At 40.4% G+C, this 22520-nt stretch overlaps 1 protein-coding gene across 1 annotated transcript in view; it reads left to right on the plus strand.

Annotated features, from left to right (window-relative positions):
* L2HGDH (L-2-hydroxyglutarate dehydrogenase) overlaps positions 1–22520 on the plus strand; it is a 64313-nt gene that overhangs the window by 21870 nt on the left and 19923 nt on the right. The window contains exons 4-7 of the mRNA XM_004454119.3: positions 1348–1479; positions 11414–11576; positions 12875–12909; positions 21875–22042. Coding sequence (XP_004454176.1) covers positions 1348–1479; positions 11414–11576; positions 12875–12909; positions 21875–22042 — 498 coding nt within the window. The remainder of the gene's footprint in view (positions 1–1347; positions 1480–11413; positions 11577–12874; positions 12910–21874; positions 22043–22520) is intronic.

The following is a 22520-nucleotide window of genomic DNA, read 5'->3' on the forward strand; positions in this document are numbered from 1 at the left end:
ATGGTCCTATCATAATCTTAAATAAAAAAAAAAAACGATGTAAAACTGTTTCATTGTTATTGTGTTGTAAGAGTTCTTCATATATTCTGGATTCTGGGCCTTTATCAGCTACATGATTTACAAATATTTTCTCCCATTTTCTGCTTTGTCTTTTCACTTTCTGGATAATGTCCTTTAATACCACTTCTATTGTTGAGGTTATTTGTTGATTTAAAATATGACCTTGGGAAGCATATGTGGCTCAAGAAATTGAGCTCCCGCCTACCACATGGAAGGTCCCGGTTTTGGTTCTCTATGCCTCCTAAAGAAAATGAGCGATATTTGCACACCTATGTTCATAGAGGCAAAAAAAGAAAACGAGCAACAGAGAGCTGACACAAATGGGCAGGCATGGTGAGCTGATGCAACAAGATGGTGCAACAAGAGACACAAGGAGGAAAACATAATGAGAGATCCAGCAGAGCAGGGAGCAGAGGTGGCTCAAGCGATTAGATGCCTCCCTCCCTCAGCAGAGGTCCTGGGTTTGGTTCTTGGTGCCTCCTAAAAGGAAGACCAGCACACAACAAACAGACACAGTAAATGCAAACAATGAGGGTTGGAGAGAAATAAATAAATCAGTCTTTGGGGGGAAAAAGTAAAAGTTACATTAAACATTTTTTTAAAAAAAGTATTACCTCAAGAAAGTGAGTTCTTTGCTATACAATAGTGACTTGTGAAGTCACGTGTACCTGTGAACATGCATGTCTTTCTTTGCTAGAAGCCATTAAGTAGGAAGAAACTTTACCTCAAGCAGATACTTTGCCCAGAAATAAATAGAAAGTTAGTCTTAAGTACTATTTTTCCTATGTAGTAGAATGCATTAGAAAATATTTTATAATATATTTTATTCCAGGTTATAAAATGGATAGTTTTCTGTTAGTGACATCCCATTATACTGAATATTGGCTGTCATTTGATATACTGGCATTTCTTCATATTCTCACACAGATATAAGAAGGCCATTCTGTCCTGAAAAAAATTTGAAGACTAAGAACCTTGTGCTTCTATGTCTCTCTGGGATTGAGAAGTGGTAATTTTAATGGCTTGTGGCCAAGATTCACTTAGGGATGTAATAGCAGATGTGTAATTTGAGACTGCATCTCACCTTTTGGAAAGATTTGTCATCCTATAGTTTTCTTAAGACAGCTTTTTTTTTGGTGGGGGAAGAAAATGAGGTAATGAAGAAAGGAAGAAGTAGATATATTAGGAAAAACAATGTAACTTGAGTCACCCAATATTTTATGATTTTCACTATCTTTTTTATTGATATGTTTAATTACATCCATGTTCTTAATCTCTTTTTTCAAGCTTATAGTAGCTGTTGAACAAGAAGAAATTCCTAGGCTTCGGGCTCTATATGAGAGAGGCCTGCAAAATGGTGTCCCGGGCCTGAGGCTGATCCCACAGGAGGATATAAAAAAGAAGGAGCCGTATTGTAGGGTAAGTAATTCACCCACCCCCACACATGTGTTCAAAGGCACATTTTCACTCATGGCTCAGTCCTGTAACGTGGAGGCTGAGGGTGAGTATATCATAGAGAAACAGTATGATAGCCTTGTCACAGAGGCAGTGAAGTTACAGGGGAGAGCATTGCCACAAACTCAGGACACCTTGTTTCTTCTTTTCCTATGAGAAAATACCAGGTCAACTGACATAAGCAAAGGCAAGAGTAAGTGTGAAACGGTGTAATCTTTGGAAGGCACTGAGCAGTGAGGTGTGGTTGGAGCACAGAGCTTGTAGGGAGATAACGGTAGATAGATAAGACTGGAAGGACAGGATTAGTCCTGTATGGAGGACCTGACATTCATGCTAATGACAAGTTTATCCAGTAGGCATGGGGAGCCACTGAAAATTTTTGAGGAGGATAGCTATAGTTTCTGATCTGTATTTTTTGAAGATAAGGCTGCCATGTGTAAAGGGTGGATTGCTCTGGGTAAAAACAGATTTTTCTGTTTTTCATGAAGATAACATGAAGAATAATATAATGGTCACTCTTACATGTCAGCTTTCATCGGAGGCTGTCACCCCAGTCCCCAGCCCTACTCCAATGAGTGGCCCTATGTCCTGGTCCCCCAGCCCCACTGTTTAATTGACAGTATATAATAACTGGATTCTACATTACCTGTCTTAGAGTGTGACCTTGAACTGAAAACCAGGAAATGTTTATCAAAAGCTTTTTTAGAGAAACACTAGGTATGGGACATACCCTTGAGAATACACAGGTTGGTCTTTCCTCTGCATCTCTCCAGGCCCTTAGAGTGGTGTACCTACATTGCAGTGTTTTGCCCTCCGCAATCTGGATTTTTGCCCTCCCCAAATCTGGATTATTCTCTGGATTATGTGTTAGTTTTTTGGTATCAGTCTATGAAGTAGTTGTTGTGTCACTCATTGTTGCCTCTATTATAAGGATGTGGTTGAGGACGTACGTTATTTACTATGTTGCACAGTGTCTCACTTTGAAAATCCACAGATGTTTCTCTCAGACCTCATTTCTAATATTTTTTTCTTCCTGGGCACAACTGGCTTGTTTTTATTTTATGGACATTGTGAATCATTTAACTGATTGAATTCTGGTGACTGACATTGTGAATCATTTAACTGATTGAATTCAAGTTAGTTTTATTTTGAAATACTTGAGGACTTTTTCCTGATAACTATTAAGATAATTAGAGTTATTTAGTTACGTGTATTCTTTCCCCCTGGTTTATATTTTCCCTTTTCCTGATGCTTGCTTTGTTTATTTATTTATTTATTTATTTATTTATTTATTTATTTATTTATTTATTTATTTATCTGTCTCCCCTTCCTGCCCCCCCCAGTTGTCTGCTGTCTGTGTTCATTTGCTGTGTGTTCTTCTGTGTCCTCTTGTGTCAGCAGCACCTGAAATCTGTGTCTCGTTTTGTTGTGTAATCTTGCTGCGTCAGCTTTCTGTGTGTGCGATGCCATTCCTAGGCAGGCTGCACTTTTTTTGTGCCGGGCGGCTCTCCTTACGGGACACACTCCTTGCTGATGGGGCTCCCCTATGTGGGGGACACCCCTGCATAGCACGGCCCTCCTTGTGCACATCAGCACTGCTTATGAGCCAGCTCATCACATGGGTCAGGAGGCCCTGGGTTTGAGCCTTGGACCTCCCATGTGGTAGGTGGACGCCCTATCCATTGGACCCAATCTGCTCCCCCCGATGCTTTATCGTAACTCATTATTTTATTCTGTTTATTTCCTTTAATCCGTATCAATTCCTTTGTGTAGTAAGACAGGCTATTTGAAAACTTGGGAGAGATTTTCTAGGATATTGTAAAACCAGAGTTTTGAACAACTCATAAAGAGCTGGTTGTTTAGCCTGATTTCATCCTTCAAGGAAGAAAAAAAGCTACAATTAAAATCAAGATATTAAACTCATTTCCTGTCCCTTATCTATATTGTGCTTTATATAAACTTTTGAGTGCTTCCTGAAACTGTACTAAGCCTTTTGCTGTTTCATAGCTTTTTGTGATTTTGATGAAATTTGGTTGTGAAACTAAGATGTCTGAATCTCACTGACCTGTTCCTATGAAGTATTTCCTTTCCATTTGAGAATAAAAGTAATCTATAATCTCCTTCAAAAAGTCTTGCTGATTTTTCACATGATGTGTTTCTGTTTTATATTTGCTGATAAAAAGTTATTGTAAACTTTAAGATTGTGTCAAAAAGAAAGAAAGAAGGAGGGAGGGAGGAAAGGAAGGAAGGGAAGGAGGGAGGGAGGGAGGGAGGGAGATCATCTGAGTTGCTGACCCACTGTAGATTTGGTCATGATATAAAAACAATATTTGTTGCAGAGTTTGAAAGAACCAGGTTTGCTGGTGGTACTGAAATTTGGGGAGTTTGGAAGATTCCAGCTGATTGACTGTTGTCAGTTGCATATCCTTGTAAGGAGATTTAAAGATAGAGACAGGAAAAAGAAGCTGTGATGCTTTATAGTGTTCTTTATGGTAAGAAAAGCCTTTTCTCACATTGTAAAGTTTAAGCATGAGGCTGGATATTATTCTCTGCACTTGACCATGTGATCCTCACAGGTCTGAAGAGAGAGAAAATGAAGTATTCTTGCATAGATAATAAAATTACATAGGGAAGCAGATTTGGCCCAACAGACAGGGCATCCATCTACCACATGGGAGGTCCAAGGTTCAAACCCAGGGCCTTTTGACCCATGTGATGAGCTGGTCCACACGCAGTGCTGATGGCGTGCAAGGAGTGCCGCCCCATGCAGGGGTGTCGCCGCGTAGGGGAGCCCCACGTGAAAGGAGTGCTCCCTGTAAGGAGAGTCCCTCAGCGTGAAAAAAGTGCAGCCTGCCTGGAATGGTGCCACACACACAGAGAGTTGATGCAGCAAGATGATGCAACAAAAAAAAGAGACACAGATTCCGGGTGCTGCTGACAAAAATACAAGCAGACATAGAAGAACACACAGCGAATAGACACAGAGAGCAGACAACTTGGGCAGGGGGAGACCGGGGAAGGAAGATGGGAGAGGAGGGAGAGGGGGAAGGGGAGAGGGGAGAGAAATAATAAATTAAAAAATTTTTAAATTACATCACCTTTTTTTCGTTGTGTCACCTTGCTGAGTCAGCTCTCCTTGGTGCTTGCAGGCTGGCGGCTCTCCGCAGCGTGCAGGCGAGCCTGCCTTCACAAGGAGGCCCCGGGACGTGAACCCAGGGCCTCCCGTATGGTAGACAGGAGCCCAACTGATTGAGCTGCAGCTGCTTCCCCAAATATTTTAATTTTGATGAAGCCCTATTTATTTTTTCCTTTTGTTGCTTGTGCTTTGGGTGTAAAGTCTAAGAAACAGTTGCCTAATACAATTCTGATGATGCTTATCTTTTTTTTATTATTATTTATTTATTTTTAAAAATTACATTAAAAAATATGAGGTCCCATTCAACCCCACCGCCCCCACCCCCCACTCCCCCCACAGCAACACTCTCTCCCATCATCGTGACACATCCATTGCACCTGGTAAGTACATCTCTGAGTATCACTGCACCCCTAGTCAATGGTCCACATCATAGCCCACACTCTCCCACGTTCCATCCAGTGGGCCCTGGGGGGATCTACAATGTCTACAATGTCCCGTAATTGTCCATGAAGCACCACCCAGGACATCTCCTCATCCCGAAAACGCCTCCACATCTCATCTCTTCCTCCCATTCCCCAAACCCAGCAGCCACTATGGCTACCCTTCCCACACCCATTCCACATTTTCTCTGTGGTCATTGGATTGATTGTGTCCATTGCACATCTATGTCAAGTGGGGGCTTAGATTCCACATGGATACTGGATGCACTCCTCCTGCTTTCAGTTGTAGACACTCTAGGCTCCATGGTGTGGTGGTTGACCTTCTTCAACTCGATGTTAGCTGAGTGGGGTAAGTCCAATAAATCAAAGTGTAGGAGCTGAAGTCTGTTGAGGCTCTGGGCCTGGGTGTCATATTATCAGTCCAGAGATTCAAATCCCCTAAATATATCTAAAATCCCAGCACCAACTACAATTCCATTAAAGTAGCATGCAAGTCTTGTGAAAAGAGATCCCCTCTGAGTCCAATTCCATCACGCAGAAACACCAGCTCCAGAGAAGGGCCATCTGCCATGGCAGTGAATGATGATGCTTATCTTTAGATCTTTAATCCATTTTTAGTTAATTTTTTATGGTATGAGGTAGGGGTCCACCTTCATTCTTTTGCACATGGATATCCAGTTTTCCTAGCACCATTTGTTGAAAATACTCTTCTTTCCCCATTTAGTGGACTTAGCACCCTTGTCCAAAAATTGGTTGTTCATAGATGCCAGAATTTATTTCTGAGCTTTCAAGTTGATTCCATTGGTCTATAAGCCTTCTTTTAGAGAGCCTAACTAATACAGACAGTTGGACTACTATGTGTCTGGGTGTGATTCTCTTCTAATTTATCCTGTTTGGGGTTCGTTGGGTATCTTTGTTAAATTTGAGAGGTTTTCTGCCATTATTTCTTTGACTATTCCTTCTGTCCCTTTCTATTTTCTTCTCCTTCTGGAACTCCCATAATGCATGTATTGATACACGTGGTAGTGTCCCACAGTTCTCTTAGGCTCTATTTGCTTGTTTATTTTTTAAGATTTATTTTATTTAGGTCTCTCCCCTTCCCCCTGTTGTCTGCGCTCTGTGTCCATTTGCTGTGTTCTTCTGTGTCTGCTTGCATTTTTGTCATGTGGCACTGGGAAACTGTGTCACTTTTTTTTGTTGCATCATCTTGCTGCATCAGCTCTGCGTGTGTGTGGTGCCACTCCTGGGCGGGTTGCATTTTTTTCACCTGGGGCGACTCTCCTTGCAGGGTGCACTCCTTGCACATGGGGCACCCCTACACAGGGGGCACCCCTGCATGGCATGGCACTCCTTGCGTGCAGCAGCACTGTGTGTGGGCCAACTCACCACAAGGGTCAGGAGGCTCTGGGTATCGAACCCTGGACCCTCCATATGATAGGTGTACGCTCTATCAGTTGAGCCACAGCTGCTTCCCTATTTGCTTATTTTTATTCTTGTTTCTTTCTGCTCCATAGCCTGAATCATTACAATGGACTTGTCTTCAAGTTTATGGATTCCTTTTTCTCTCAGCTCCAATCTGTTGTTGAAACTCTCTGGGGAATTTTTAACTTCAATATTGTGGTCTTCCATTCCAGTATTTCTTTTTGGCTCCTTTTTAAAATGTCTATCTCTTTTTTGATATTCTTATATTGTCCCTTCATTGTTTTCCTGGAATCCTTAGTTCTTTCTCTGTGTTCTCCTTTATCTCCTTGAGCACATTGAGGCTCATTTTTAAAAAGTCTTTGTCTGGTATGGTCAGTCTGGTCTGTCTCATTGGTTGTTTCTGTATTTTTATCTGGGTCCTTTGTATGGGTCATCATATCCTGTTTCTTTGTTTGTCTTGTAATATTTTAATATTTTAAAGTGTTAACTGAGATTTAGTCCTGGACTGTCTGCTCCTTAAGTTTGTATACAGCTAGTAATATGACTGAGATTTCCTTGAGTTTCATGAACTAACTAAATCAAATAAACCAACTCAAAATCACCTTACATAGTCTTTGCAATTTGTCTCTGTGTTGACTAGTGTTCTCCTTCAGTGGTTAGCCCTCCTATCAAGAAGATCACCCCAAGCCTATTGTAAAGTGCAGGGTTGTCTCCATCTTTACTGAGCTTGGGTCATGTCCTGGGCTAATGCTTGCTTGTGGCCCTAGGAAGTCCCCTGCTTACAGGAATTTGAATGTCCCCTCTACTCCCTGGGAAATAGACTTTCTTCCCTTCCAGGGTACTCTGTTGTATACAGGTAGCCTTTGCCCCAGGGCACTTTGACTTAATTGTTTCTTATATAGCTTTAGCTGTCTGCAGGCTGCTTCTTTGCCTTCAGGGCAAGTTCTGGGAGGGTGAGCCAGAGAGGAGTTTCCTGGTTCAGTCTTTCAGGGTTCCACCGATAGATTGATGCACAGGCATCCCAGTATGTGCATAGGGGTTACTCTGGTTCCCCCTGGAACATGGTCAAGGACCTACTATGGATGCTCAGGCTGACTCTGAACTGGTCTGGGGAGGAGGTGGGGGAGTGGTCAGCAAAAGTGTCATGAGCTTCTCCTATCATTTTATTTTATTTTATTTTATTATTTTTTTATTTTTAAAGATTTATTTTTATTTATTTAATTCCCCTCCCCTCCCCCGGTTGTCTGTTTTTTCTGTGTCTTTTGCTGCGCCTTGTTTCTTTGTCCGCTTCTGTTGTCGTCAGCGGCAAGGGAAGTGTGGGCGGCGCCATTCCTCGGCAGGCTGCTCCCTCCTTCGCGCTGGGCGGCTCTCCTTATGGGTGCACTCCTTGCGCGTGGGGCTCCCCTACGCGGGGGACACCCCTGTGTAGCATGGCACTCCTTGTGCGCATCAGCACTGCGCATGGGCCAGCTCCACATGGGTCAAGGAGGCCCGGGGCTTGAACCGCGGACCTCCCATGTGGTAGACGGACGCCCTAACCACTGGGCCAAAGTCCGTTTCCCTCTCCTATCATTTTAAAAGCTACATGTTCTTTGATTTGACGCTTGACCAATTACTGCAATATTTAGCTGGGTTTTGTTTTTGGAGTTTTAAGGAAGGTGGCTCTCCCAGTTTTTGCTTATTGTTCAAAGATTCTGTGGGGGAACAACACCCTTGAGCTTCTTGTGCTGCCATCATGGTCCTTACATTCTTATAATATTTTATATCTTGTAAATGAAGAAATTGGTTATTTACCCAAGGTAACAGTTCCTGAAGAGTTCCTGCTGCCCTATATTTGACTCAGAATGGGTATTTTTTCTTTTTGTTTCAACCAGTATTTTCCTCTCTACCATATGCTATGCACGGCATTAGGCATTGCAGGTATGAAGATAAACTGATGTGGTTGTCACCCTGAAGTTAGTTATAGTCTAGCAGAGCATATAATTTTGAGACAGTGGTAAGTATTCTGATAGAGCCTGTACTCTGTCTTGTACCAATGTAAGGGTAAGCTTTTAACTTAATCTGAAGATTTAGGAGACCCTTCTGAGAGGTGACCCCCACTTGGAAAATGAATGAGTCAAGTAACTTATAAAAGTGACGTATCCGTTTTCTGTAGGAGGCCTTCATAGAAGTGATCTACTTTGTGAAATGCCAGATTGTATTCTTCAATGCCTAGATGTATTTTAGGTGGCAATATATAGTGGAAAATAGTCTGTTGTGGTTTTTTTTCCCATAAAAGTGTCTGAATAAAATTTTCCCTTCATCCCCAACTTTCCCCACCACTACCATCATCAGGAATGGTGGGGAAAATTTGCATGGTAAAGGGGCACTTCTGTTTCTTGCAGACTCTCCAGGAAAAAAAAGTTTATCAGGGCAGCACTGGAAGACTTCTTGGACCAGGTCCCTTTAGGATGAAGACTAAGTACCCCCAGCAGGAAGCATCTCATAAAACTTCAAACTGCCCCTCTAAACTTTGACTTTGGAGGTTAGCTCTTAACAGTTTTCTCTTTGGGCAAATCATAACTGCTCCCTCTGACCTTCACTATGCCGATTCTTCTGCCTTTTCTCTAACACTCTTGGTCAACCACATGTTTGTCTGTTCGTCTACCTTCTTGACTGAGTTCCTTCAAACTTTGCCTGCCCTGCTTGCCCGGTTCTTTTCCAGCTACCTGACTTGCTGTGGCCTCAGATTTCAGTCCCTGACCTGGGTAGTGCATGTCCAGCCTTCTGACTGACAGCAGCCCTGTGAGTTCCATCCTGACATGGCCACCTGTGCCCTGCGGGCTGTCCTGGGCCATCATATTGGATTGCTTGGCAATGGTGACTCTCTCCATCTTCCCCCAACATACACATGTAGGTAGGCCATACCAACAGCTCATGAGGAGGGACAAAACCAAGACTTGAAAAAGAAAGAAAGGAAGGGAGAACATTTGGAGAAGGTCTAGGGGAGAAATAATTTAATTTGTATAAAGACAGCCCTAGAAAGTTCATTAATTCAGTAAATATTTGAATATCTTCTGTGTGGCATTTTGCTGGGTAATCGGGGTATGAGATGAATAAGAGGAATATTTGGGATTCCAAAAAATTAATATTACAGACCTTGTATGTGGGAAGCCAGCGCTTAAAACCACTGAGCTATACCAACTAGACCTGAGTTGGTTTTTTCATTTGTTTTTTTGTTTTCGTTTTTAGGAGATACCAGGGATTTGAACCTGGAACCTCATCTGTGAGAACCAGGCACTCAACCACTTGAGCTACATCTGTTTCCCACCTTTTTTTTTTTTTTAAAGCTAGATTTATTTATTTATTTATTTATTTCCCCCCCTTCCCCTCCTCCTGCCCTCCTGTTTTTACCATCTGTATTGTCTTCTCTTCTCATTTTCTCTCCTCTAGGATTCACCAGGATTCGATCCTGGAGACCTCTGATGGGGAGAGAGGTTCCCTATCAATTTTGCCACCTCAGTTCCTTGTTTCTGCTGCCCTTCATCTTGACTCTCCCCTTATCTCTTTTGATGTGTCATCATCTTGCTGCTTGACTCACTTGTATGGGGTGCTGGCTCACCACATGGGCACTTGCACAGGCACTCATGCAGGCACTAGCTTACCACACGGGCACACTTTCTCCTCTTTTTCACCAGGAGGCCCCAGGGATTGATCCCAGATCCTCCCGTATAGTAGTAGGCAGAAGCTCTAGCACTTGAGCCACATCTACTTCCCTATACTCTCTTGACCTGCTGTAGGCAATCTTGGATTCCTCTGTTACAGTCTGCCAGTATCTGCCTTCTCTCCAGCTCGGTTGCTTTCAACTTCTGACTGCGTCATCTGTGGATTTCTTTCTTGGCTTCTGTGGGATTCACTCTGAGCTCCTGTGGCCTTTTCTCTCTGTGTATCTCTCCATGTTCATCTTATTTATAGAGGTCTCCAGCAAGAGGACTAAGACCCACCCTGGGTCATGCTTTACTGAAGTAGTCTAATCAAAGGCCATCAATTGAAGTGATTTAATCAAAACGTTCCACCTGAAATAGATTCACATCTATAGGACTGATTTAGCTTGAAGAATATAATCTTTTCTGGGGTACAAACAGTCTCAAACTTCTACCATATTCTGGAAGAAGACTATCAGAAGAAAGATGAAGTTTGCCAAATGTTTATTTCCTGACTTTGGATATGTCTTGAGTGACAAAAAACAACAGCAGTACAGCAACAACAACAAACTCAGTAATTTATATTATCTGAAGAGAAAAGTTTGAATTAGCTACATAAAATCTCCTTTCCATTTTTATCGTCTTGAGTATCATTTGCATGAAATCAAATCAATGCTTTATTATAAACCTTCTGAGTAGCTAGAACTACCCTGAATTCTCACTGAGTGTGCACAACATATGACATGCTACTGGGAAAACTCAGTGGAGCTTATTTAACACCTAGTTGTTTGGTGATACAGAAAATTGACTCAGAATCAGATATGAGTCAGATCAGAATGAAAAATGGTGAGGGGCGACTAAAACTGAGAAACTCATTATCAGCGGTCAGAAGAGCCTGGCAAAATTAACTCCTCTGTAGAGGAAAAAATTGTTTCCTGATTTATAAATAGAGATTTTCTTACTTAATTATAAGTATTTCTCTTATTTGTCAAACACATTATATATGTACTCAATATCAAATTTAGGCACTTAAGGTAGCAAGCTTTTATTTGACTTTTGCTTAATTTTATCAGATTTTTGCTAAGAAAAGATAATGCATGTTAGTCATCAAAATAAAAAAGTTAAAAAATTCAGTCCAAATAAAACTTACTGAGCAAACCTTTCCTAAGTGATTCTTAACTGTATTGTGTTGATGTTTTTTCACAATCCTGTTCCAGGGTCTAATGGCTATTGATTGCCCTTATACTGGCATTGTGAATTATCGGCAGGTGGCTTTGTCATTTGCCCAGGATTTCCAAGACGCAGGTGGCTCTATCTTCACCAAATTTGAAGTAAAGGATATTGAGGTGGCTAAAGAAAGCCCTTCAGGAAGTAAAGATGGTAAGCCTCTTTGTTGTCTTTTCTGTTGAATACTTGTATTGACCTTTAAAAAAAACCGGGGACAGTTTCTGGCTGGGGTAGTACTGGTGAGAGAGCCACCAAGGAGTTGGGCTAGACTAGGGCCCAGAGCTGGAGGAAGGAGCAGAAGGGGTAAGGGAGAGATTGGATGCCAGAGAACCAAAGTTCCTGGAGCTTTTTGTATTGTTAGAACTGGGCACTGATCCAATGCTTCTGACTGGTGCTAAACCCAAATTCTTGCTTGACCCTGCAGGCTAGAGTCAGAATACCTTTGGATGTTTGCTAAAAATGCAGATTTTTAGCATCACCCATACTTACTGAATTAGACTGTCTAGGAGTAGGGATTATCTCTTAGAGATTCTTCGACATAACAAAGGTTTAGAATGAGAACCCAGGCCATAAATGACCTGGCTCTTCTTAATCTCCTCCACTAGGCTGCTCTTAGAGTTTATTTTGTTTTGCTTTGAGGGCATATAATTTTTTAAATCAAATGAGTGATATGTAAGCTTTATATATACTGTTGGGAAATTTTGTTGGAGGAAAAAAAATAAGAGTTTGGTTAGGCTCCCTGGACAGTTTTTTAAGGAGACTGGTTTTTTTAAGGAGACTGGGCCATCTGACTCATTTGTCCAGTGTCCTCCTAAATTCTAAGTGGATGAGCAAAATTGTTAGTTAAATAGTTAAAGTTATTATAGGCAGCACAGTAAATCACATTTATGATACATGTATTCTTTAGTATACATATGCTTTATAAGACTTTGAGATCCCATGTGTTTGAGTGAGAACTAATTTTATAAATGATCTGTTTGCTATTGAGAATTTTGTTCTGTGATAAGACTCTTGCTTCCCTACACCTAAAATCTGTAGGGACTCAAGTAACCAACACTTGAACAATAAGGTTTTTCATATTATAGCATTAGTCCTTAGAAAATACCTGCTAATTTGTGATGATCCATTTGACAACACGGTTTCCAGGGTCATACTTCAGAAAGAAGCTGGGACTGCCCATATTGAAGTTGAGGAGGGGAATGGTTTTATAAACATGGATCAAATTAATTAAAATAGAATAAGCTAAAAAGTGTACTATAATTTTATAAATTGCCAAATGTTAATTAGTTTAATTCTGTTACTGGTTAAGTTTTAGAATAAAAAGTGGGGTACAATTATTGTTATGACAGAAGAAAATCACCTATGTTAATAGTGTAACATTTCAAATAATGTAAACTTTTTTTCCCCCAATAATTAGCCTTTTGCTAATTTTCTCTCTCTCTCTCTTTTAGGTTTGAAACACCCAATTGTTATTAGGAATACAAAGGTAAAGAGTCTTGAGCAAAATGGTTGTGTGCTTTCTCCCCCTGTCCTTTCTTAAACAATCAAATTACCTGAAGTGCTGTAATTTAAGTCATTGAATGAAAATTTTCTAATTTTGAGTTATTCTGAGAGAAATTCTTTAAAAGCAGTATAGCAGCTTTCATTCCAAGAAAAGTTTAGACTTAGGACTGTTTTCGTAAAGTGACTGCACTGGCAAGGAATAGGATTATCAGCATGTGGCATGTTTGATTTTAAGGCAAAAGTAATAGATATTTTAATGATCTGTCCACTGATCAACATTAATTTATTATCTCTCTGTTAATTCAAAGACATAGGGTGGGATGCAGATGGAGATTGGACTGCCTTTGTTTATTACCCATATTCCAAAACAAGAACCATGAAGTGGCGTAGAAGCATTGCATTATCATGGTTCACTCAGGGGAGCAGTCATTTAGGAATGTTCTAGGATTTATTATAAGAATTAAACCTAATTTAATTGTGAAAGGGTCTGGGGAAGCAGAGGCCTACAAGTGGATTTGACACATCAGAGGAGTCCTCAAACAACCAGAGAAGCCAAACATGCTGAGGGTGTGATCGTGGGGAGATCTGTGGGCACCTTTTACCCACGTCTTCACCCAACTAGTGGGCTCAGAGCTATTCTTGGTCAATAAAATCAGTAGTTGGGAAGCAGAGCAGGATATGAAGCTGGAACTCACTGGGAAATAGGTGTCTATATGTCACCACGTCCAAGTAGGATGACCTTCAGAAAATAGAGACTGCTACTTTACTTCTGCCTGCCAAAAAGCATGTAAATTCCTCTTTTGTTCAACTTAAGTTGGAACCCTACAGTAGAGGGGATTCTGTCAAGCACAGGTCAGTTCCAAGCTTAACCAAGTTGACAGAATAAAAAACCCCACAACCCCCTCCTTGTCAACTTGGCATTCATACACACCCCATATACAACCATAATTTAACTTCCAAAGAAAGTAGCAAAAATCATGCTTCCATCTAACAAGACACAACTATTCCTGATACACCTAAAGACATGCTAGCCTCTCAAAGAGGAGATTATTGGTCAATGTTCATTCCTTCTCTAGCTGAATCACACTCCCCCTTTGATGCTTTGTAATTTATAAACTGAGATATAAGGTTAACCACTATTTAAGCATCCTGTATTAGATCAGTTGTTATCAACTAAAGGTGATTTTGTCCACTCCCTCACCCCCAAGGGGACATTTGGCAGTGACAACATTTTTGGTTGTCACAACTGGAGGAGGAGGTTACTACTGGCATCTAGAGGGTCAGGGTCAGCGTTGCTGCTAAACATTCAGCAGTGTGCAGGACAGCCCCCCAAAACAGAATTATCTAGTCCCAAATGTCAATAGTCCCAAGGTTAAGAAACCCTGTGTTAAATAATAGGTGAATCATAGAGAACAGGAAAATAGAATTGGTTAACCTATATATAAATATACTTCAAAGTAAGGAAGGGATACTCATAACTGTTACATTCCTTATTTCTATAGCTGGTCATGTGAGCATAGCTGATATTTACAATTTTCTTCTACTACCTAATCCGAATTCCCTTTGCCCTTGACAGTCATTTCAGCTGGTCATGGTTCCTAGCCTGGTGGGATAACCCAAACTTCCATTCCTGAAATGTCTGTGTCATTATCAGCTCTTCCTGTTTTGGGTTGTTATAGGTTTCTATTAACTTTTTTTTTTTTTTTTAAAGATTTATTTTATTTATTTATTTCTCCCTACCCCCTTGTTGTTTGCATTTGCTGTGTCTGCTTGTTGTGTGCTGGTCTTCTTTTCAGGAGGCACTGGGAACTGAGCCCAAGACCTCCCATGTGGGAGGGAGGCTTCTAATCGCCTGAGCCACCTCCCCTCCCTCCTTTGCTGTGTCTCTCATTGCGTTTTCCTCTTGTCTCTTATGGCGCCATCTTCTTGCATCAGCTCACTGTACCTGCCTGTTGCATCAGCTTGCTGTCTTGCTCATCTTCTTTAGGATGCACCAGGCACCAAACCTGAGACCTCCCATGTGGTAGGTGGGAGCTCAGTCGCTTAAGCCACATTCTAAAATGTGTCCTAGAGGATCTGCATTCCAGACATACTCCTTTTTGTTCATCTCCAAATCCTTTTGAATATCAGGATCTGTTCCTCCATTTAGTACAGTAATCCTCACTTGGTGTGAGGAACCCAAAGTGGCCAGGTAGCAATCTTATCTTCCAGTTTAATGGAACCATTGCTTGTTCTCTAATGGAAGCCTTATTTCTTGGAAGCTAAGACTTCTAGATCATCAGAACCCAAAATTGTGAGGACTGAAAGCAAAAATTTCACTAATGGAATGTTGGGGTAACAGTAAGGAGCCACTCCCATTTCTGCCTCTTGATTTCTAGACCTGTGAATCCTGGCTGTGGGGAAATAGCACCATATATTGGTCACTAACTTCGATCAAATACTGGATCCTGGAGCACATTGCATCAGCGTGCAAGATATTGCTGCTGACGCAGTAACTGAATTTTCAAAAACTCCTTCAGGGTGATGGGGAAAGGGTAAAAGCAGTGAATTTCATGAGCATGAACACATTACTCAGTTTCATTTCTATAAAATGAGTTCACTGATCAGAAATAATGCTTCTGTGTGAAATAGCATGATGCTGAATAACACATATGGAAGTTCACACATGGTGGTTTTGACAGAAACTGTGTGAAATCCAGAGCAAGTGTCTATTCCTGTGAGACATAAATACTGCCCCTTATATGATAGAAATGGTCCAGGGACCATATCAGTGGCTCAGTTAGTCTCTGCTGTTGGTAGATTGGATACTTATCAGTGGCTGTAAACTGATTGGCCTTGGTGAGCAAGTCCATGTTGCTGAGCCCAAGAATTACCTCCAACCATATTGCCATAGCCACTTAGTTCATTTACCCTTTGGGCAAGGGTAAGGGTGCCTGGGAAACTGGCTATTGACATTCACAGAACAGGTCATCTTATCTACCAATCATTAAAATCTTCCTCTGCTAGGGAAGTGGACTTAGCCCAATGGATAAGGCCTCCGCCTACCACATGGGAGGTTCGCTGTTCAAACCCCGGGCCTCTGGCCCATGCGCAGTGCTGATGTACGCAAGGAGTGCCCTGCCATGCAGGGGTGTCCCCCACATAGGGGAGCCCCATGCGCAGGGAGTGCGCCCCTTAGGGAAAGCTGCCCAGCGCAAAAGAAAGTGCAACCTGGCCAGGAGTGGCACCGCACACACAGAGAGCTGACACAGCAAGATGATGCAACAAAAGGAAACACAGATTCCCAGTGCCTCTGATAAGGATAGAAGTGGTCACAGAAGAATACATAGCGAATGGACACAGAGAGCAGACAACTGGGGGTGGGGAGGGGAGAGAAATAAATAAAAAATAAATCTTTTTTAAAAAATCTCCTTCTGCTTAGATTATTATTCAGTGAACCTTCATATGGGACTTAGATATCTACCTGCTGAGCCCAAGCTCTTCTGCAGAGCTCCCCTTCGACAATTTTCCTGACCATCCAGCTAAACCCATGAAGCAGTATAGCTCCATACCTCTGGCCATCTCTCCTAGGTATGATAAACAACCAAATATGGTGCTCAAAGTTCTGCTCCCTGGGAAGACTTTAATCCTTTAGGGCAGGGGTTCTTAACAAGGGGTCTGTGAGCTTGAGTTAAAACTCAAAAAAATATTATTCTTGTGGGGATGTGTTGGTATGGATGTGATATATTTGTTAAATAATTTGTAGTATAGTGTGGACTTAGTAAGGATCCATGGATTTCACCTGACTGGCAAAGGGGTCATGGAACAAAAAGGTTAAGAACCCCTGCTTTAGGGCCACTCCTGAGTGGTGCTCAGGTGCTGTAGCTGTTCAATTTTTTTTTTTTTTTAAGATTTATTTTTTATTTATTTCTCTTCCCTCCCCCCCCATTGTCTGCTCTCTGTGTCCATTCACTGTGTGTTCTTCTGTGTCTGCTTGCGTTCTTGTGTGCGATACCAGGAATCTGTGTCTCTTCTTGTTGTGTCATCTTGCTGTGTCAGCTCTCTGTGTGTGCAGCGCCACTCCTAGGCAGGCTTCACTTTTTTCATGTGGGGTGTCTCTCCTTGTGGGGGCACACTCCTTGCGTGTGGGGCTCCCTTACGCGGGGGCACCCCTGCATGGCACAGCACTTTTGTGCGAATCAGCAGTGCGCATGGACCAGCTCGTCACGTGGGTCAGGATGCCCGGGGTTTGAACTGTGAACCTCCCATGTGGTAAGTGGATGCCCTATCCGTTGGGCCAAATCCGCTTCCCATAGCTGTTCAATTTTGAGAATGTTGTGCAGTGCCATTTGTAAACCAGTATTGTATTTTTTCTTCTTTGGTCTACTGGTCATAGGGAACTTCCATGGGACCACATGGGCAGGTTGAGAGGTAAAAGGCAATTTAGTGGGAGTAGGGTCCTAGAAACCTTAGCTACTTGCCTCTGCAACTTACTTGTGACTGCAGGACCCTCACGTATATTCTGTTTCCTCTTGGTGATAGAGTGCTGCTGTATACACCCACTTTTGTGGCTTTTGGGGTCAGAAAACTTACAGCTGAGCTCATATGTTACTTTGGTGATCTGTGGTAAGGGTTCAGTCAAAGCCTGAAGCTCTTTCTCAAAAATAGGATAGCTGTTTGCAAGAATGGCATAATTTTCCTCCAAAATTCTGAAGTTCTGTACCATGATTTATCTTTAAGGATCTGCCAAAAACTCCATAGAACATCCCTATCTGCTACAGACACTTCACTTACCATTAGCTCTGCTGGGTCATGTGGCCCAAATGGCAGAGCAACTAGATTTCCTTTCTTTTTCTTTTTTTCTTTTCAAAATTAGTAAAGTTTATTTCAACTTCAAAAAATAATACAAAAGGCAGCTTAATAAATTATGAAAGCATTACTCTAAAAAATCCCATCCTGGCACATTTATCTTACTTAATCCTAAAAACAAACTGAGTTGTTTCTCCAGTGTTCAGAAAGATACATAAATGAGCACAGAGCAAGGTCTCCTTGTTAATGAAGAAAACTGAGTTGTTTCTCCAGTGTTCAAAAAGATACATAAATGAGCACAGAGCAAGGTCTCCTTGTTAATGAAGAAAATGGAAAAAAAAATGCTTGATCATATTCACATCTCATAAAACTAAATCCCATATTCTTTTTTTACCTTTATGATTGATATATCACCTTCTTTGCCTTTGCTACAAAAATATTACACTACTACTATTAACTATAGTCTGTGAGTTACATTAGTTGTAAGTTTCCCATGTATCACCATATTCATAGCATCTTGTCATAGAGGAACATTCTTTTATTTATATTACTAACTACAGTCTTCATCTACCACTGAAATCACTATGTTATATAGTCTCTAGATCAGGGGTTTCTTCACCAGGGGTCTACGGACTCATAAAGGGTCTATTGAAAGATTTCAGTGGGTCTGTGAGCTTGAATTGAAAAAAATCAACCTATTATCTTTATTTTCTCTGACTTCTAAGTGAAATCTAGCATTTCTTTCACTTATGAATGTGTGCAATAAATAAATTACTGTACTATTCATTTCACCTGATGGGCAAAAGGATCTGTGGAACAAAAAAGGTTAAGAACCCTTGCCCCACATTTTCAGGACTTGGAGTTGTGCTGGGTGGTACTGCAGGGACAGATGCTGGACATTGTATGTCCTGCCGTGGCCCACTGGGTAGACTGGGGGAGAGTGTAAACTACAATGTAAACCATTATCCATGTGGTGCAGCAGTGCTCCAAAATGCATTTACCGAATGCAATGAATGTGCCACAATGATGAAAGAGGTTGTTGATGTGGGAGGAGTGGGGTGAGGGGGGTGGGGGGTATATGGGACCTCTTATATTTTTTGAATGTAACATTTTTTTTAAAAAGTGAAGAGAAAAAAAAAAAGAACCCCTGCCCTAGATTATCCTCTAGCTGTCTTTCAATTAACATTAACCTTCTTAGACAAGCCTTTTCAACCACAACTACATTTATAAATCAGCAGTGTTAGTTATGGTTTCTGTTTAAAGAAGGATTTAAAGTATGTTCCTTGTTGACTAAAATAAGCCAGATACAATAGGAAAAATATTATATGATCTCATTTACACGAAATAATTGGAATAAATAAATCCATAGAGTAAGAAATTAGAATATAGGTTGTAAGGGTTTGGGGAGGAGTAGGGAATGGGGAATTAATACATAATTGGTGCAGAGTTTCTTTTTGGGGTGATAAAAAGTTTTAGTGATGGATGGTGATGATGGTGGTACAACATTGTGAATATAATTAATACCACTAAATTATATATTTGAATGTGGTTAAAAGGGGGAAATCTTAGCTTGTATATGTTACTTGAAAAAAAATTTTTAAACCATAAAACTGGAGAGCACGTATATCTCTGGTTAAGCTCCTGGGTTCAATCCCTGGTACATCCTAAAAAAAATTTTTAAATAAAATAAATAAAATAAAAGAATCCCCCTAGAACTGTACAACAGTGGATCCTAACGTAAACTATGGACTATAGTTAATAGTATAATTTTGTTTCATCAATTTTAACGAAGGTACCACACTAATGCAAGGGTTAATAATAGCAAAATTGTGCATGTGGGGGAAGGTATATAGGAACTCTGTACTTCCTGCATGGTTTTTTTGTAAACCTACAACTTCTATAATTTAAATATATATATATGTATGTATATATGTATGTATGTATATAAAGTGTGTTTCTGCTCCTGCCTTCATCTAAGGAACATTTTCACTAGAGTATGGCATCATGTGAGGGAGCATATGCAAGGGTCTATGAGTTGATATAAGTTTCTCCCAAAGTTGCTGTAGTTGTTGCTTTTTATTTTATTTATTTGTTTAGGAGGTACTGGGGATTGAACCCAGGACCTAATACATATGAAGCAGGTGCTCAACCACTGAGCTACATCTGCTGCCCAATGAGAGTTATTTTTTTTGTTCATTTTGTTTTTAGGAGGTACCGGGGATCAAACCTGGGACCTCGTACATGGGAATCAGGGACTCAACCACTGACCTACATCAGCTCCTCATATAATTTTTGTTAAATTCAGATTTTGGGGTCTACTTATCAGACTAAATATCTATACTTTTATGAGAAGTTAAAAGAAAAGGAATTTTTAAAATAAACTTTAGGGAGAGGATTTGCAAACAGATTTATGAATTGGATATGGATGAAAAGTTTGTTTCACTTATGAAATAGCCATAGAGGTGCACAGTTTGTTTTTTTTTTAAGAAATTTATGTGTGAGCAAATGTATCTCTGATTCACTGTTATTTTTCTTTTTTAAGGAGGCACTGGGAATTGAACCCAGGACCTCATACATGGGAAGCAGGTACTCAACCAACTAAGCTACCTGCTTCCCTATAAATATGGTACATTTTGAGGTTTGTTTGTTTTTTTTTCTTTTAGGAGGTACAGGGAATTGAACCTGGGACCTCATATCCACAAAGCAGATGCTCAACCACTGAGCTATACTGGCTCCCTGAGCAAATGTATCATTCAATGTTTACATAAATTTCATTCTTGGAAGTGAAATTAATGTCTTCCTGAACTTAATTATAGTTTGATATAAAGAGTAAAATTATTTCAGGGACTTCTTGATAGTTTTTACTAATTTCCTTCTTTGGAGGTACTGCTTGGGGTTTTTAAAGATAACTGCTAGGTTATTGCATGCTGGTGCCATTCTACAAATTCTGTTACCTTTACATTATTTATCCTAAGATTTATCTACATTTTATGTTCCCAGAACAAAAAAAAGTGCAGCCTTTTCAAGTAGAAACTAGTACATTTATATCACATAAAAATATTTCTTCTACTTCTGGTATGTAATCTAGATGAATAGGAAAGATATTAACCTACTTAGAAGAAGGCAATTCGTTATTGACATAGGCTTTTTTACTGCAAGGGTCATGGCTTAGTCTAGCTAATTTGAATTCATTGTGGAAAAGTTTCACCTGTTTTTTGTCAAAAATAGGATGCATACAGAGAAGAAAATCTAATTCAGTAGAATAAGACTGAATCAGGGAGGGCTGGAAAGAAAGAATGGTGAGAACATTGAGGCTTCAGAAACATGGCTGGGAGGAAATCTAGGAGCAGGAAGCTACCAGTAATGGGGAGTTGCCATCTCTTTACCCTGGAAAAAGTAAAGAGATGGGAATTAGAGGGTGGTGGCAAAAGGGGGTTAAATTAATTCATTTAGGAATAGGGGGCAAAATGGCTAAACCAGCCAGGGTGAAACTAAAAATATGTGGGTTACAATTATAAAATCAAATTTTTGGGAGATCCTAACAGCCTAAGATTAGCAAACTCCTAATGATTAAATCAACCCTTGACTGTAGTGTGTGCTTTAAGTAAATGTCGTTTCTAAAGTAGCCTCAATTCGTAGAGTACATATTGATCGGGAAGAAGAAATTGGTTGGTGAGTGGTGGACAGTTGGAATTAAGCTGGATTATTGAGTATGAAGCAATATAAGAGTAATGGGGCAATTATTCATAGATAAGATAGGAGAACTGCCTGAAATACCATGGAGACCAAATTGATGGAGACCATTTAAATGAGTTTACTTCTTCATGCAACAAATAATAAGTAGTTCCAGCCAAATTCAAGGAAAATAAGGTCGTTATTAGGTAGCTTATTGCGTATTCTTGCTAGGACAACCATTATATCTCTAGTTCAACTCAGAATACAGAATTTAAGGTGACATTCCCTTCTGTGACACTACCCTAAGTTTTTAGTTCCTCTTAAGTGCTGAATAATATATGTTGTTGGTACCTGTATTTAATTTCATGTTTTTAAAAGGAATGAAAAGAAAAAAAGTCAATTTCTATATTCTCATTGTCTTTTCTCTCATCTGCTTTTCTCCCCTTGATCTATTCTACTCTTCTCCATTTTTATTTTACACTTAGGGAGAGGAGGTTCGATGTCAGTATGTCCTGACATGTGCAGGACTTTACTCAGACCGTATTTCAGAGTTAAGTGGCTGTAGTCCTGATCCTCGAATTGTACCATTCCGGGGAGATTACCTGCTCTTGAAGCCAGAAAAATGCTATCTTGTAAAAGGAAATATTTATCCGGTAGGTACTAATATTTCTGCCGCCTCACTTTTCTGAAGATGGTTGTAGGCATAAAGGAATTGAAAATTTTTTTACCTGTGTCAGAAGAGAGATTTTGAAGGACTGTTTGTACATACATTTCATCTGCTTATCTTGTGGTTAAATCCCTTAAGTTTTTATTTTTCTATAGTCATTAAATTGTAATTAATTCCCCATAAATGCATGTCTTCTGGAAACATCAGTATATTATGGGAAGTGCTGCCAAGAAGGAATCTGATTCTTCCTCCTCTCTGAGGGAGGAAACACTCACAAGAGAACTTTACCTTATGGCAGTCCCAGATACCCAACTTTCTTTCTCAGGTAATTATCTATAGATACAGAAAAGGGGATGTGGCCACTCTGTAATTTCAGTGGGTAGAAGACAGAGCCATTTAAATGAGGAGTTCATTTTTCTGTCTGAAATTACCTGGAAATGAATCCTCTAAAATGTATTAGATTG

This window comes from Dasypus novemcinctus, chromosome 3, assembly GCF_030445035.2.
Source record: "Dasypus novemcinctus isolate mDasNov1 chromosome 3, mDasNov1.1.hap2, whole genome shotgun sequence".
NCBI classification, from domain to species: domain Eukaryota; kingdom Metazoa; phylum Chordata; class Mammalia; order Cingulata; family Dasypodidae; genus Dasypus; species Dasypus novemcinctus.